Raw genomic sequence first — 12,817 nt, 5'->3', positions numbered from 1 at the left:
TTGGGGGGGAGCAGGAAGACCCAGATCCCCTCACTCCCAAGTCTTTTGGTCTTTCCCTGGAAAGTGACTCAGTAGCTCTTGGTGGGGCCTGGGAATCTGCACTTTAATGAGACCAGTTTCTCTGGACAATTAACCAAGCTTGGGAAACCCTAAACTCATTCAGACTGCCAACTGCTTCAAGTACTGGGGGTGGGTGACTCAACAGAGCCTGGCCCTCAGGGTTCCAGCGTCCTCCCACACCCTCCCGGCATTCTGCTCCCTCGTCCCGTCACTCGCTGATTACAGTCCCTGCTCTAGAGGAAGTCACACAAGGTCCAGGCGATCTGACCAGGGACAGACACACAGGAAGGTAAACTGCAGTGGGCGCTCAGGTGTGGTCTGCTCCGGGGAGGGGCGGGCTTTCTGTGGGACTCGGGAAGTCTCTGGAATGGGCGATGCAGAAGGAGCTGCAGGATGGAAAGGCCTGTCAGGTGGGTGAGTGGGGAGGGCCATCTAGAGATGGAATCATGTGAGATCCAACAAGGGGGGGTGGGCAGGGCCACATTCATTCCCTTTTATTGTGTTTGGTCTTCTTTATTAGATTAGTTTACACAGAGTGAGTTACACATGCTTCTGGCCGTTATTTCTTCAAAAGTTTCTCTGGTCTCCTTGGCCCCTTTTAGCCTAGAACGCCAACTGCCCACGGTAGACTTCCTGCTTTTGTCCCGCAGGCTGCTGGGGGTCTGCTATTATTTTTTTCCCCCCAGTTCACTCTCTCCATAGATAGTTCCTATGGCTATGTCTTCAAGCTCACTGATCTTTTTTTCTATACCTTTTCTCTTAAACCTAGCCAGTGAGTTTTCATTTTGGATATTGAATTTTCCATCTCTGAAAGTTTGATTTGATGCTTTTTCATAGTTTTGACTTTTCTCACATGATATTACAGTGTTCTTTACTTAAGCATATTTTAAGTAGATGTTTTACAGTTCTTGCCTGTTAGTTTCATAATCCCAGCTATAGCTGGGTCTATTTCTATTGACTGATTTTTCCATCTGGTCTGGGATCACATTTTTATATTTATTAAAACATCTAGCAATTTTGTATTGGATGCTGGTCATTGTGACATTCCCTTTTGGTCTGGATTTTTTACCTTTCTTTATAGTGTGTTGACACCTGTTTTGACAGTCAACTAATTATCAGGTACTTGCATGTTTTCAAGCCTTGTCAGTGTATCTAGAGCAGTGATGGCGAACCTATGACACGCGTGTCAGAGGTGACACGCGAACTCATTTTTTTCGTTGATTTTTCTTTGTTAAATGGCATTTAAATACATAAAATAAATATCAAAAATATAAATCTTTGTTTTACTATGGTTGCAAATATCAAAAAATTTTTATATGTGACACGGCACCAGAATTAAGTTAGGGTTTTTCAAAATCCTGACACGCCGAGCTCAAAAGGTTCGCCATCACTGATCTAGAGTAACTTTTTAATTTATTTTTTTAAAATATATTTTTATTGATTTCAGAGAGGAAGGGAGAGAGGAGAGAGAGAGAGAGAGAGAAATATCCACGAGGAGAGAGAATCATGGATTGGCTGCCTCCTGCACGCCCCTGCAACCCGGGCATGTGTCCTGACTGGGAATCGAACCGTGACCTCCTGGTTCATAGGTCGGCGTTCAACCACTGAGCCACGCCAGCTGGACTAGAGTAGCTTTTTTAAATTAAATATGTTTTTATTGATTTCAGAGAGGAAGGGAGAAGGGAGAGATAGAAACATCAATGATGAGCATCACTGATCCGCTGCCTCCTACACACCCGCTACTGGGGATCAAGCCCACAACACAAGCTTGTGCCCAGACTGCACATTCAACTGTGACCTCCAACCACTCAACCACTGAGCCACGCCGGCCGGGCCAGAGTAGTTTTAAACCAGTCAGTTCAGCCCTAATGTCAAGAGGCAGCAAGTAGGCTCTGTCCTGAATGCCCCAGGTATTCAATGAGGTCTCCTCACCCCCGCTGACCATAATCTAAGTATCTCCCCATGTTATGTGAACTCTGGGGGTTGTTCCGCATACATCCAGTAATTCCTTGTCTTGGTTTGGGGCTTCGGGGATTCCTTTTTTATTTTGGGGGCTAGCCTCAGAGGGTTTATGCGCGCAGAGCTCAGCTCCGGTTTGGTCTTAAGCTCATGCACCTCCGCGGCTCAGCTGGGCTTTCGGGGCTTCCTCAGACAACGCGCTCCGTCTCCTAGGCCCAGGGAGCCTGCCATGCGCTTCAGCTCCTTCCCTGGTGAGAAAGCGCCCTGGGCAGCAACTGGGCATTCACAGGGTCCCCCGCGCGTCTCCCTTCTCCGCCCGTGCTGCCCAATGTCTGATTGTTTCTTCTTGTTTTCTTCAGTGTCTCGAGTGTTTTAGAAAATTTTCTAATGATTTAAACGTCCAAAGGCAGTTACTGTCTTGGCCAGAAGTGTAAGTCAACTCGAATTTCATATGTTACATACCTATCACCTTCATTAGCACTAAGAGGCCTTGAAAGAGTCTCTCTTGCTCATTTCCAGTCAGATCAACCCTCAGAGGTAAATTACTCACTTACATTCCCGTACTCATTCATTCACTCATCAAACACGCCCTGAGCCCTGGGCCTTGGCCATACAGCGATGTACAGGGAGACCAAGAGAGGCAACCACCTTGATTAAATTTCCAGTCACACAAATGAATGGGAGATTATGACAGTGGAGTTTCACTGAGGCGCATGGTACTAAAAAGCATTTAATAGAAGGAATTTTCCTTACCTGGGTGGTCGAAGAGAGCCTCCTTGAGGAATTCACACGAGGTAGGACCTAAACAATAAATAAAAATCAATTAGGGGGAACATTTGAGGAGGGGGAAGGAAGAACACTCCATGAGGAGGAAGTGCAAATATCACGTGAGGATCATAAACACGGGCAGAATGGCTGGGCGTAGCAACCCAGCCCCGAGCAAGGGCCTTTGAGTTGGGTGATGAAGTTAGAGGGGCCAACGGAGGCCAGACCCCGCAGGTCAGTGAGAGATCCCGCTGCCCACGCTAGGGAAGGAGAGGAGAGGCTGCTGGGGCACTGGGAGAGGCGTGTGTTGACATGGGAAGAAGGAGGGGTGGAGGGGTGCGGATGAGTGGTGAGTGGTGGTGCCATGGAAGGAGATACTGAAAGAGGTGTCAGTGGTAACTTTTGTTGCGAGGCCATGGCAGCCGTGACCACGCAGCTCATGGAGATTTGGGCTGTGACGGGGGGATGAAGATAGGGCAGGAGTTTCCCTGGCCGGTGTGGCTCAGTTGGCTGGGTGCTGTCCCAGGCACCAAAAGGTTGCTGCTTCGATTCCCAGGCATGGCAGATGCCTGGGTTGCAGGCTCGATCCCCGGTAGGGGGTGTGCAGGAGATAGGCGATCACTGTTTCACTCTCACATTGATGTTTCTCTCTCTCTTTCCCTCTCCCTTCCTCTCTCTCTAAAAAAATAAATTAAAAATAAATCTCAAAAATAGAAAAAAGATGGGGCAGTAGCGAGAAGGGAATGAGCTCTTTGCTGTGTCATTGGCGGTTGTCTTGATGGGCAAGACTTTAAAATCCATTGCAGGGAGCTGGTTGGGGGAGTATTAAACACTGAGGTGGTGGGGGCTTGTCCTGGGGGTGGGAGTGGCCGGAGAGGGGTCGATGGGGGAAAAAGGAGACATCTGTGATACTTTAAACTATAAAACAAACAAACAAATAAATAAATGCGGACAAGAGAGGTGTAAGGGCCCTGAGGCGGTGATGAGGGCTGCTTCTGGTTCCAGGAGGAAGGTTGGTGGTAGGAGGGGAGGGGGTAGGAGGGGGGGGGGGGGGGGGGGGGGGGGGGGGGGGGGGGGGGGGGGGGGGGGGGGGGGGGGGGGGGGGGGGGGGGGGGGGGGGGGGGGGGGGGGGGGGGGGGGGGGGGGGGGGGGGGGGGGGGGGGGGGGGGGGGGGGGGGGGGGGGGGGGGGGGGGGGGGGGGGGGGGGGGGGGGGGGGGGGGGGGGGGGGGGGGGGGGGGGGGGGGGGGGGGGGGGGGGGGGGGGGGGGGGGGGGGGGGGGGGGGGGGGGGGGGGGGGGGGGGGGGGGGGGGGGGGGGGGGGCGGGTGTCGGTGTGCACACCCACATAAGGGAGCCCATGCTCAGGACATGGAAAGGGCTGCGATCCGCCCACAGGCAGTGGGCAGTGGGCACGGGGGCCATGGCAGCAGCAGACGGAGACTGGAGCTTGGCGACCGCAGTGGACCAGACTGCCTGCCGAGGGCCTTGCCATTGTCACAGCCACCAAGGCCCCGGGTGTGGAGGGGTTTGGGATGAAGTGAAGCCTTTTGATACCCAAGCTGGACAGGAAGGCCCATGAAAGCAGGGGTGGGTGGACCTCGAAATGCCGCCTTCCCAGGAAACGGGATCTGCTCTGCCTGAGGGTGAGGCGGGACTACTCGGGGCCCAGGGAGAGGGACTGATGTGCCGGGTGCCTGGGCGCCCCTCCCAAGGCCAGTGGGAGCCACGGAGGAATCCGAGTGGGAGAGTGACGCATGAGGTTTGCATCTGGAAAGCTCACCCGTCTGCAGGGCGGATGGGTGACTGGACCAGTGAGGAACTGAGCGGGTGAGAGACAATGGCAGGTGGACCCGAGGAGTGGCAGCCGCAGGGAGGGGTGCAGATGGGGTGGGCACAGGGAGGACAAAGTGTCCCTGTCACCCTGATTGCAGAGCCTCAGGCCACAGGCAAGCCCTGGGAGAGAGGATTCCGGGAGACAGAAGGGCTGGCCCTGGGAGGCCAGAGCTCGGTGGGAGAGGCCGAGTATGGAAGCAGGTTGAGAGCTGCCTGGAGTCTGGGCTGAGCATGACCTCGGGAGTGTAAGGACCTGCCTCTGAGCCCATGGCTGTGGAACCCCCGCTGCCTAGGAAGGAAGCCCCTTAAGGCCACCACCCTGAGGCCCAGAGAGCATCAGCCACTTGCCTGAGATCACATGGAGGCCAGGCCACGACAGGAGGACAGGACCAGGCCATTCACCAGCTGAGCCCAGAAGGGCGACTGGTCCAGGCAGCCCCCGCACCCCCAGCCCAGGCGTCCCACGCAGCAGGACTGGGCACGGAGCCAGATGTCCTCCAGCAAGGCCACGTCTGCTGATGGCAAGGGGGACGCTCTGGGAGGCAGAGCCGGTGTTAGCAGGTGCCCTGGGATCCCCCACTCCCACCATGCCTCCCCAGAGGGGACAGGTGCTCTGTGATTCCCCACCCCAGGCCCGGGGGACTTCTCTGCCCCAGGGCACCGCTGGCCATCTCTTCCTTCAACCTCGTCCCTGCTCACAGTTATGAACACCCAGGGCAGGCCTGTCCCTTCCCACCTCCCATGCCCACTGTGGGCATCACACAGACTGTCTCACTTTTCCTCAGAGCCACCCTCCTCCGCAGCTGGGGATGTGGGGCGGAGGAGGCGATGCAGGGCACAGGCGACTGCACAGGCTGTTCCTCAGACACAGCGCGCTGTGAGGTTGTGAGGAAATGCGTGGTCTTGCTTAGGCTCTGACTCTGGGTCGGCACCTGGTCCACTCACTCATGGTCAAGTGCTGTGATCAGTCATTACTATCCACGTCGGCACAGCAGACCCCAGCCCATCACAGGGGTCCTGCAGGCCCACATTCCCGTATGGCTTCCCAAGACCCCAGCTCATCAACAGGGCTTCGCACCGTGGTCCTCCCTCCTCCCTGTGCAGACACGGGCCCAGGCTCTGCCAGCTCAGGTTCATGCACCGGCACCCAGTGAGCTCCAATACTGCGCTCTGCTCACCTCCGGCCATTCCAGGTGAGCAGAGCAATAATGGCACACGCAGCTGCCCGCACAGTCCTTGAAAATGCCATTGGGGTTGAGGCAGGCTCCGCATCAACCTTCCGGCGGGCCCCAGAGACAGGAATCCAGCCACAGGCTGCACAGCTGATTCTGCAGTCTGCCCCCCACACACACACACACACCACCCCCTCTTCTCCAGCCTCTCTGGGAGCTGCTAACTGTCCTGCTTGTCCCCATTCAATTGCTCCTGGTGTGGAGGGTTGCATGGCCTGATTCAGGAGCCAGACGCTCGGCTTACCTCCCCTCAATGTTCTTCCCTCTCTTGCAGGCTTACTTCGTTCCAAAATGGCATCTTCCTTTTATCAAGTTTTCCTAGTTATTAGCCTCTGGGCTCCGATGTATTGTGTGTCCCCACCCAGTCCCCCCAGCAAAGGAGCTCCCAGCAAAGGAGCCCCCCGCCCACCCTCCGCGAGGAGCACCCCTGCCTCCCAGGTGGCCGCCAGCAACACCGACTTCGCCTTCCGCCTGTACCGGAGGCTGGTGTTGAAAACCCCGAGTGGGAACATCTTCTTCTCCCCCGTGAGCGTCTCTGCTTCCCTGGCCATGCTCTCCCTCGGGGCCCGCTCGGCCACCAAGAGCCAGCTCCTCCAGAGCCTGGGCTTCAACCTCACGCGCATGCCCGAGTCCGCCGTGCAGCAAGGCTTCCAGCACCTGGTCCACGCGCTCGGCGTCCCCAGCGAGGAGCTGGACCTGAGGATGGGGAGCGTCCTCTTCATCAAAAGGGAGCTGCAGCTGCAGACGAGCTTCCTGGACAACGCCAAGCGGCTGTACGGGTCGGAGGTCTCCCCCACGGATTTCTCCAACAGCCCCACCGCCCGGAAGAGGATCAACAGCTACGTGGAGAAGGAGACCAAAGGGAAGGTTGTAGACTTAATTCAGGACCTTGAACCTCAGACGGCCATGGTCCTGGTGAACTACATCTTCTTTGACGGTGAGACTCTGAGAGGTTGATTTTGATTTTAACGTTGTTCCTCCCCAAGCCCAGGCAAGTAAGCAAGCTAGACAGACCCTGGACAGCGGGTGGAGCAGGGGAGGCCACGCTGGAACTAGCTTTGGAACTAGCTGGGTGCATGACCTTGGCCATCTCAGTTTATCAAGTGCAATGGGCTCATTCAGGTCTGTCCTTGTGTAGCCTGATTATGTGTCCTGAGGGGCTAACATCAGGCTCGGTGGGCAGCCCATGGGAAAATATTTTTTCTAGAAATGACCTTGGGAGAAAGGGCCGTATCTCTTGCCCCTGCCTGTAACTTTTTTTGTTTTAAAAAGTTATTATTGTCAACTTCTTTAATAGATGTAGACCTAGTCACATTGTCTACTACTTCTTATGTGAGTTTTGGCAAATTGTGTCTTTCAAGGAATGGGACATTTCATCTAGGTTATCAACTTGGTGGGAAGAGAGTTGTTGATAGTATTCCTTTTTCTTTTTCACGTTCATAGGATCTGTGGTGGTGTTCCTTCTTTCGTTTCTGGTATTAGTACATTGCTTTTATTCCTGTGTATGGTCCGTACTTAGTTTCTATTTATGCCAAATATGTTTTGTTGTAAAGGCTGGATTTTTAAAATAATGTAATGTGGCAGCTCTGAGATTCTGATTCGCGCCCCCTGCCAAGGGTTTGTTCTCATTGCCTGTGGCAGTAGCTGTTTGTTTGGTGCTTTTCTGAACTAATTTTTAAAGTCTGTTCTTGGTCACGTGTGGCCACTGACGTCTCCTCTTGGTTATTTAAATGACTGGGCAGAGGTTTCTTAAAGGCCTGGCACACATAAGCAGAGGGCCTTTGTGTGTACGGTGGGGCATGCCATCCACACTCATCAAGGCAGCTTACAACTCTGAGTCCCCGTTCAGTTTCTGTTTGTGCCGACCTTCAAGGTCCACTGGAGGGAAGAGCTTACAGCCTTCATGTAGTTTTTTCAAACATCCACATAGCGTTACCCATGTGCACAGCATCTAAATGCCCAGGGTACACTGAGCTCTTCAGTCTCCATGATATCTCTTTCCTCAGCTTTTTCTTTTAGATTTTTGGATTAGTCTGTTGTTTGTCCCAGCTGTTATCCTGCGCCAGGCAACCAAGCAGCTAAAACACTTGCCTTTTATTGTTCCTGGCAAATATTCCCTGGCCCTGGGGGAGACGTGCTTTTAGCAGAATGAACGCCAATCAACTTGTCAGTGGCTCCAGGGAGGTGGTGGAACTGGCCCAGCATCGGGGTGTGGGCATGGGCCCCCGGTGGAACTAGCTGCGGGCGTCACCCTGGGTCATGCCGGGCGGGCAAGGGGAAGGAGCCAGAGCAGCCTGGCAGTGGGACTGTCCAGGAAACTATCAGACAGTCAAATAATTATCAGTCTTTGGGAATGAGGCTTTGAGATGTCTCCATATCTGTTCCTCTCCCTCTGGTGCTGGGAATACAGTCTGCTATTTTTCAAAGCTACTGCTGAGCTAGAGAGAGAAGGAGGAGACTAATACTAGTTAAAATGCCACAAAGTTTACTGTTCTCTTCGAAATTCAGCCATTTTTCTTGAACAGACTCTCTCCAGGTTACTAGGAGCCTTTGCTACATTCCCAGTGTTCTGAAAATGCTGGTTCTATTTCTGCCAGTTCTTCTTGTTGCCTTTATGAAAGGGTGACTATGCAGAGGTCCTTACTCTGTCATTTTTGCAAATATCACCTCCACCATCTGTCCTATTAAGCTTTTTGATTAATCAATTGTTATCTAAAGCCTCAGAAAGCTGCTCAATTTATCAGTGCCTGTAACCATCTTTGACTAATTTTCCCCAAGGAAACGACAGGGCTTTTTGCATTGGTTGAGCTCCCAATCAGATCACATACAGACAGCTTTGCGAGTGATGCCTTCCAGGGAAGTGTACGACAGCTCACATGATGAGAGTTCTTTGAGAGTGAGTCTCTGAAAAGGTTCCGACCCGTTTCTTTCCCTCCGTGGCTGTCAGGTGGCTGGACTTCACCGCAAAGGCAGGCTGTTGTTTGTCAAGGGTGTGGGCAGTGGAACTAGGGCGAGTTAAATACCCAAAGCTGACCATTCTGACCAAAATTTGTATGTTTTTCTTCAATGGATGGTTCTGTTTGCTGAAAGCATTTGGTTAACGTCCAGAGTTCTAGAACAGGCAATTTTAATCATTGTTGGGAGTTGCTCGTTGTCTTTATGCTGGAAGTGAGTTTTCAGAGATCCTTGGCTCTTCACCTCACTGTGACTCAAGACTTTCCTTCTCTCTTTGTGCAGCCAAGTGGGAGAAGCCCTTTAACCCGACGTATACGAGTAAAATGTACCCGTTTGTGGTGGGCAAGACCACGGTGAAGGTCCCTATGATGCACCAGGTGGAGCAATTTGCTTTTGGCGTGGATCCGGAGCTGAACTGCTCTGTGCTGCAGATGGACTACAAAGGAGGCAGCACGGCCCTCTTCGTCCTCCCCCGTCCAGGCCAGATGCGGCAGCTGGAGCAGGCCTTGTCCTCCAGGACCCTGAGGAAGTGGAGCCACTTACTCAAGAAGAGGTGGGCACCTGTGTCAATTTGCTGGGGCCTGAGGCAGGTGACGGTGAACATCCCAGGATGAGGAGAGACCGCGACAGCAGCTGTGCGATCATCACTCCTGCAAGTGAGCACCAGCTGCCCGCCAGGCAGGGAGCTCGGTGCTGGGCGTCAGTGTTCTCACTTGAACCTCACAGTCACTGGGCGGATGAGGAGTGTTATCACCCCCACTCGCAGGCCAGGAAACAAGGCTCCAAGAGGGGGAGTGAATTACCCAAGGCCACGACGCTCCACGCCTCTGTGAAATTATTCTGTCACTGTAGCTATTCTGTGCTAGCTGAGCTGACTCCATCCACCACTGTGATGTTTAATGCCAGGGCAGGATTCCATAAAGACCAACACACACAGCACTGGTGCTCACCTACAAAATGAGGGTAATAATATCACTCAACTCAGAGGGTGTTGAAAAGATAAAACAAGTTCCTATGTATAAAGTGCTTAGAAGAATGCCAGGGAGATAGTAAGTGTCCAATAAATGTTCGCTAATAATAAAATTATTATTAGTTCTGTAATTATGGGTAGTATTCAAGGGATGTTAACCATAAGATAAAAAGGAGTCTTACGTCTGATCTCTTAGCAATATTGTCCTGGCATTGTGGGCATCGTCTAGGAGGAGAGAAAAGAAGGATCAGGGATAACATAGTTCAGAAAAGACAAAGATCAATGCCCAGGGGTGGGAGCAGGCGGAGTGCTGAGCCGCTTCTGAGGAAAGCGAGGTGACTTTCAGCTGGACTGATGGGAGCCTTCAAGGAGGTGGTGCGTTTGAGCCACAAGTATGAACAGAACATGAAGGCGTGGGTAGCTCATAGAGCTTGGGAAAGGCATACTGGGCAAAGGAAACAGCACTAGGGAAGATGTACAGTTGGGGATCAAGAGACACTGCAGAAGGTTTCTCAGGTTTCTCCTGTTCTTAGCTTGCAACCAGGGCTGGATGGAGGCAGAGGAGCCAGCGTGGAGGCTGGCGGTGGGGGTGAGGGTGTCTGTAAAGAGACAGAGCAGAGAGATGAAGATGGCCAAGCCAGCGCAAGACCCAAGGCAGGGAAGTGAGAGCTGTCCACTGTGCTCGATGTCACCAGGAGCCCATCAATGAGTAGCACCCACACTCTGTGCTTACATTTCTGTGACTTGTTAAGCACATGACTGGGCAAAGCACTAAAATTAAGCTTTACCATCACTAAAATGGAGATGAATTCATGAATGTGCCTGAGGCAATGCCTGGCACATAGCAAATGCCCAATAAATGCGGGCTGTTCACTCTTGGTTCCGGGAAACTATTACCGAGGGGGCTGGGAAGTGCCAAATCCAGGGCTGTGTTGTCTAACATAGCAGCCAGCAGCCACAGGTGGTTATTTAAATTTAATTAAAATAAACTTAAAAATGAAGTTCCTTGTTGGCACTAGTCGCATTTCAATTGCTCGATCGCCACATGTGGCTGGTGGCTGCCATACTGGACACCACAGACAGAGACTATTTCCAACTTTGCAGAAAGTTCTATTGGACTGGGCTGCTCTTGAAGGTCAGCAGGGTTTGTCTCCAGAAGGGCTGGTGGGTGGCATCTGGCCCGGGGAGGCAGGCTCGCTGCCGTCACTGCCCGTGGCCTCTGCCAGAGGGTCCCTGGTTGAGGCCCCTTCTCTGCTCTGCCCTCCCTCATCAGGGGCCTCTTTCCCATCTCTGTCCTCCTCAGGGCTGGGCTTTCTCGTCCCAGAGGCTCACCTCCAGCACAGCCTGGTTAGCTGACGGGCATGTGTTGGCCCTTCAGCAGCAACCAGCAGGGCCTCTCGGGAGCAGAGTCTCCTGAAACGTCACCTGGAAACAGCTGGGACCCAGGCCTGTGCCCTCACCTCTTCCTTTCCCTCCTCCCAGGTGGATAGAGGTGTTCATCCCTAAGTTTTCCACATCTACCTCCTATGACCTGGAAAGCGTGCTCCCGAAGATGGGCATCCGGGACGCCTTTGACAAAAACGCCGACTTTTCTGGAATCACAAAGAAAGGCTTCCTGAAAGTTTCCAAAGTGAGTTGGTCAATGAGAATATTCGCCTCTAAGCCTGAGTGGGAAGGGCCCGTAGAGACCGACCGATCGAGCACGCTCACCTCACTGACCCGGAAACAGAGTCCCCAGGAGGCGAAGAGACTTCTCTGTGGCAGAGACAGGGCCGCCGGGCATGGCGGCCAGGCCTGCTGCTCCGTGGCCATCACACCTCCCACACACCGTTATCCCTCGCCAGACAAGTGTTCCCAGGGTTCAACGGCAGTTCCCTGAGAACCGGGCACTGCCCACACCTGCTGCAGATGAGCAGGTGCCCCCTGGCATTCCACCCCACCTCCCTGGAGCCCAGGCCCTCACATTGGGGCCCTAACGTGGCCGCCCATGGCCATTAGTGCCCTGTGATGTACAAACAAGAAAGAAAGGAAACTAGGAAGAGAGGGAGCTGACTTCCACAATGTAGGATATTGGACCTAAACATTCAGATTTCTGATTCTCTTGAAACAAATCATTGAGCACAATTCCCAAGTAGTCAGGCCAAACCTCTACACAGTGGCCTCTGGCTAGGGCTGAGCTGTGAGCACCCTTTTAGGTGGAGGGCACCCTCCAGGGTCCCGGTGGACCCCACACTCTACAACAGGTCTCCTCGTCCCACTGGGTTACCTGTCTAACGCCTGTCTGCGGGGGTTTCTGATCCCTGACCTAAAACTTGTTTTCGTAACAGAGTACAATGCTCAGAAGTGGCCCTGGCCACTGAACGGGGCCTTTGTCACTGGTGCCCAGGGAAGGAGTACAGATTCCACAAGAATATGATGGGCAGCTCAGGCCAGGTGGCTCGATGGGTTGGAGTGTTGTCCCATACACCAAAAAGGTTGTGGGTTTGATTCCTGTACAGGGCATATACCTAGGTTGTGGGTTCAATTCCCAGTCAGGCGATATATGGGAGGTAATCAGGCTCTCTCTCTCTCTCTCTCTCTCTCTCTCTCTCTCCCCCGCTAAAATCAATAAACATATCCTTGAGTGAGGACAAAAAATATGATGAGCACTATGAATCCATGTGCACATGTGAAAACAATGTCTGTGACTGTTGGGAGTCACAGGGCCCTGAGGCTGAGCAGTGCATGAGCCCAGCGTAAGGATCTCTTGTCTAGAAGAGCAAGTAGGGTGCGATCGTCAGTAGTACCTGACCGCCGTGTCCCCGCAACGGCTGCGGCAACCACTCTGGTGTGCACACTTCCTAGATCTCCTTCAATTTGTCAAACAACCCCGTGGGATGATTGCAATTATTACCGGCCTTTCATCGATTTGGAAAGTGAAGCACGCGACCTCTAAATAACTTTTGCAACAATGAGTGGCGGAACTGGGTCTCAAACCTAGGTCTTTCTGGGCTGTACTGGTAACCAGTCAACTCCATGCTAAGAGCCAACTGATCAGCGGCAAA

The 12,817-nt window shown here is 53.2% G+C and overlaps 1 protein-coding gene and 1 long non-coding RNA gene across 2 annotated transcripts in view; one reads left to right on the top strand and one right to left on the bottom strand.

Annotated features, from left to right (window-relative positions):
* The window catches only part of LOC102239236, a 20,140-nt gene that overhangs the window by 2,619 nt on the left and 4,704 nt on the right, over positions 1 to 12,817 (bottom strand). The window contains exon 2 of the long non-coding RNA XR_312987.2: positions 2,773 to 2,820. This is a non-coding gene — a long non-coding RNA (uncharacterized LOC102239236). The remainder of the gene's footprint in view (positions 1 to 2,772; positions 2,821 to 12,817) is intronic.
* The window catches only part of SERPINA9 (serpin peptidase inhibitor, clade A (alpha-1 antiproteinase, antitrypsin), member 9), a 13,850-nt gene continuing 1,321 nt past the window's right edge, over positions 289 to 12,817 (top strand). The window contains exons 1-4 of the mRNA XM_014535373.1: positions 289 to 349; positions 6,123 to 6,785; positions 9,086 to 9,356; positions 11,256 to 11,403. Of these exons, the coding sequence (XP_014390859.1) occupies positions 6,140 to 6,785; positions 9,086 to 9,356; positions 11,256 to 11,403 (1,065 nt within the window). The 5' untranslated portion in view covers positions 289 to 349; positions 6,123 to 6,139. The remainder of the gene's footprint in view (positions 350 to 6,122; positions 6,786 to 9,085; positions 9,357 to 11,255; positions 11,404 to 12,817) is intronic.

The sequence above is a fragment of the Myotis brandtii genome, unplaced genomic scaffold (genome assembly GCF_000412655.1).
Source record: "Myotis brandtii unplaced genomic scaffold, ASM41265v1 scaffold1013, whole genome shotgun sequence".
NCBI classification, from domain to species: Eukaryota; Metazoa; Chordata; class Mammalia; order Chiroptera; family Vespertilionidae; genus Myotis; species Myotis brandtii.
Note: the sequence above shows the minus strand (reverse complement) of the source record. Positions and strands in the feature narration are given on the sequence as shown.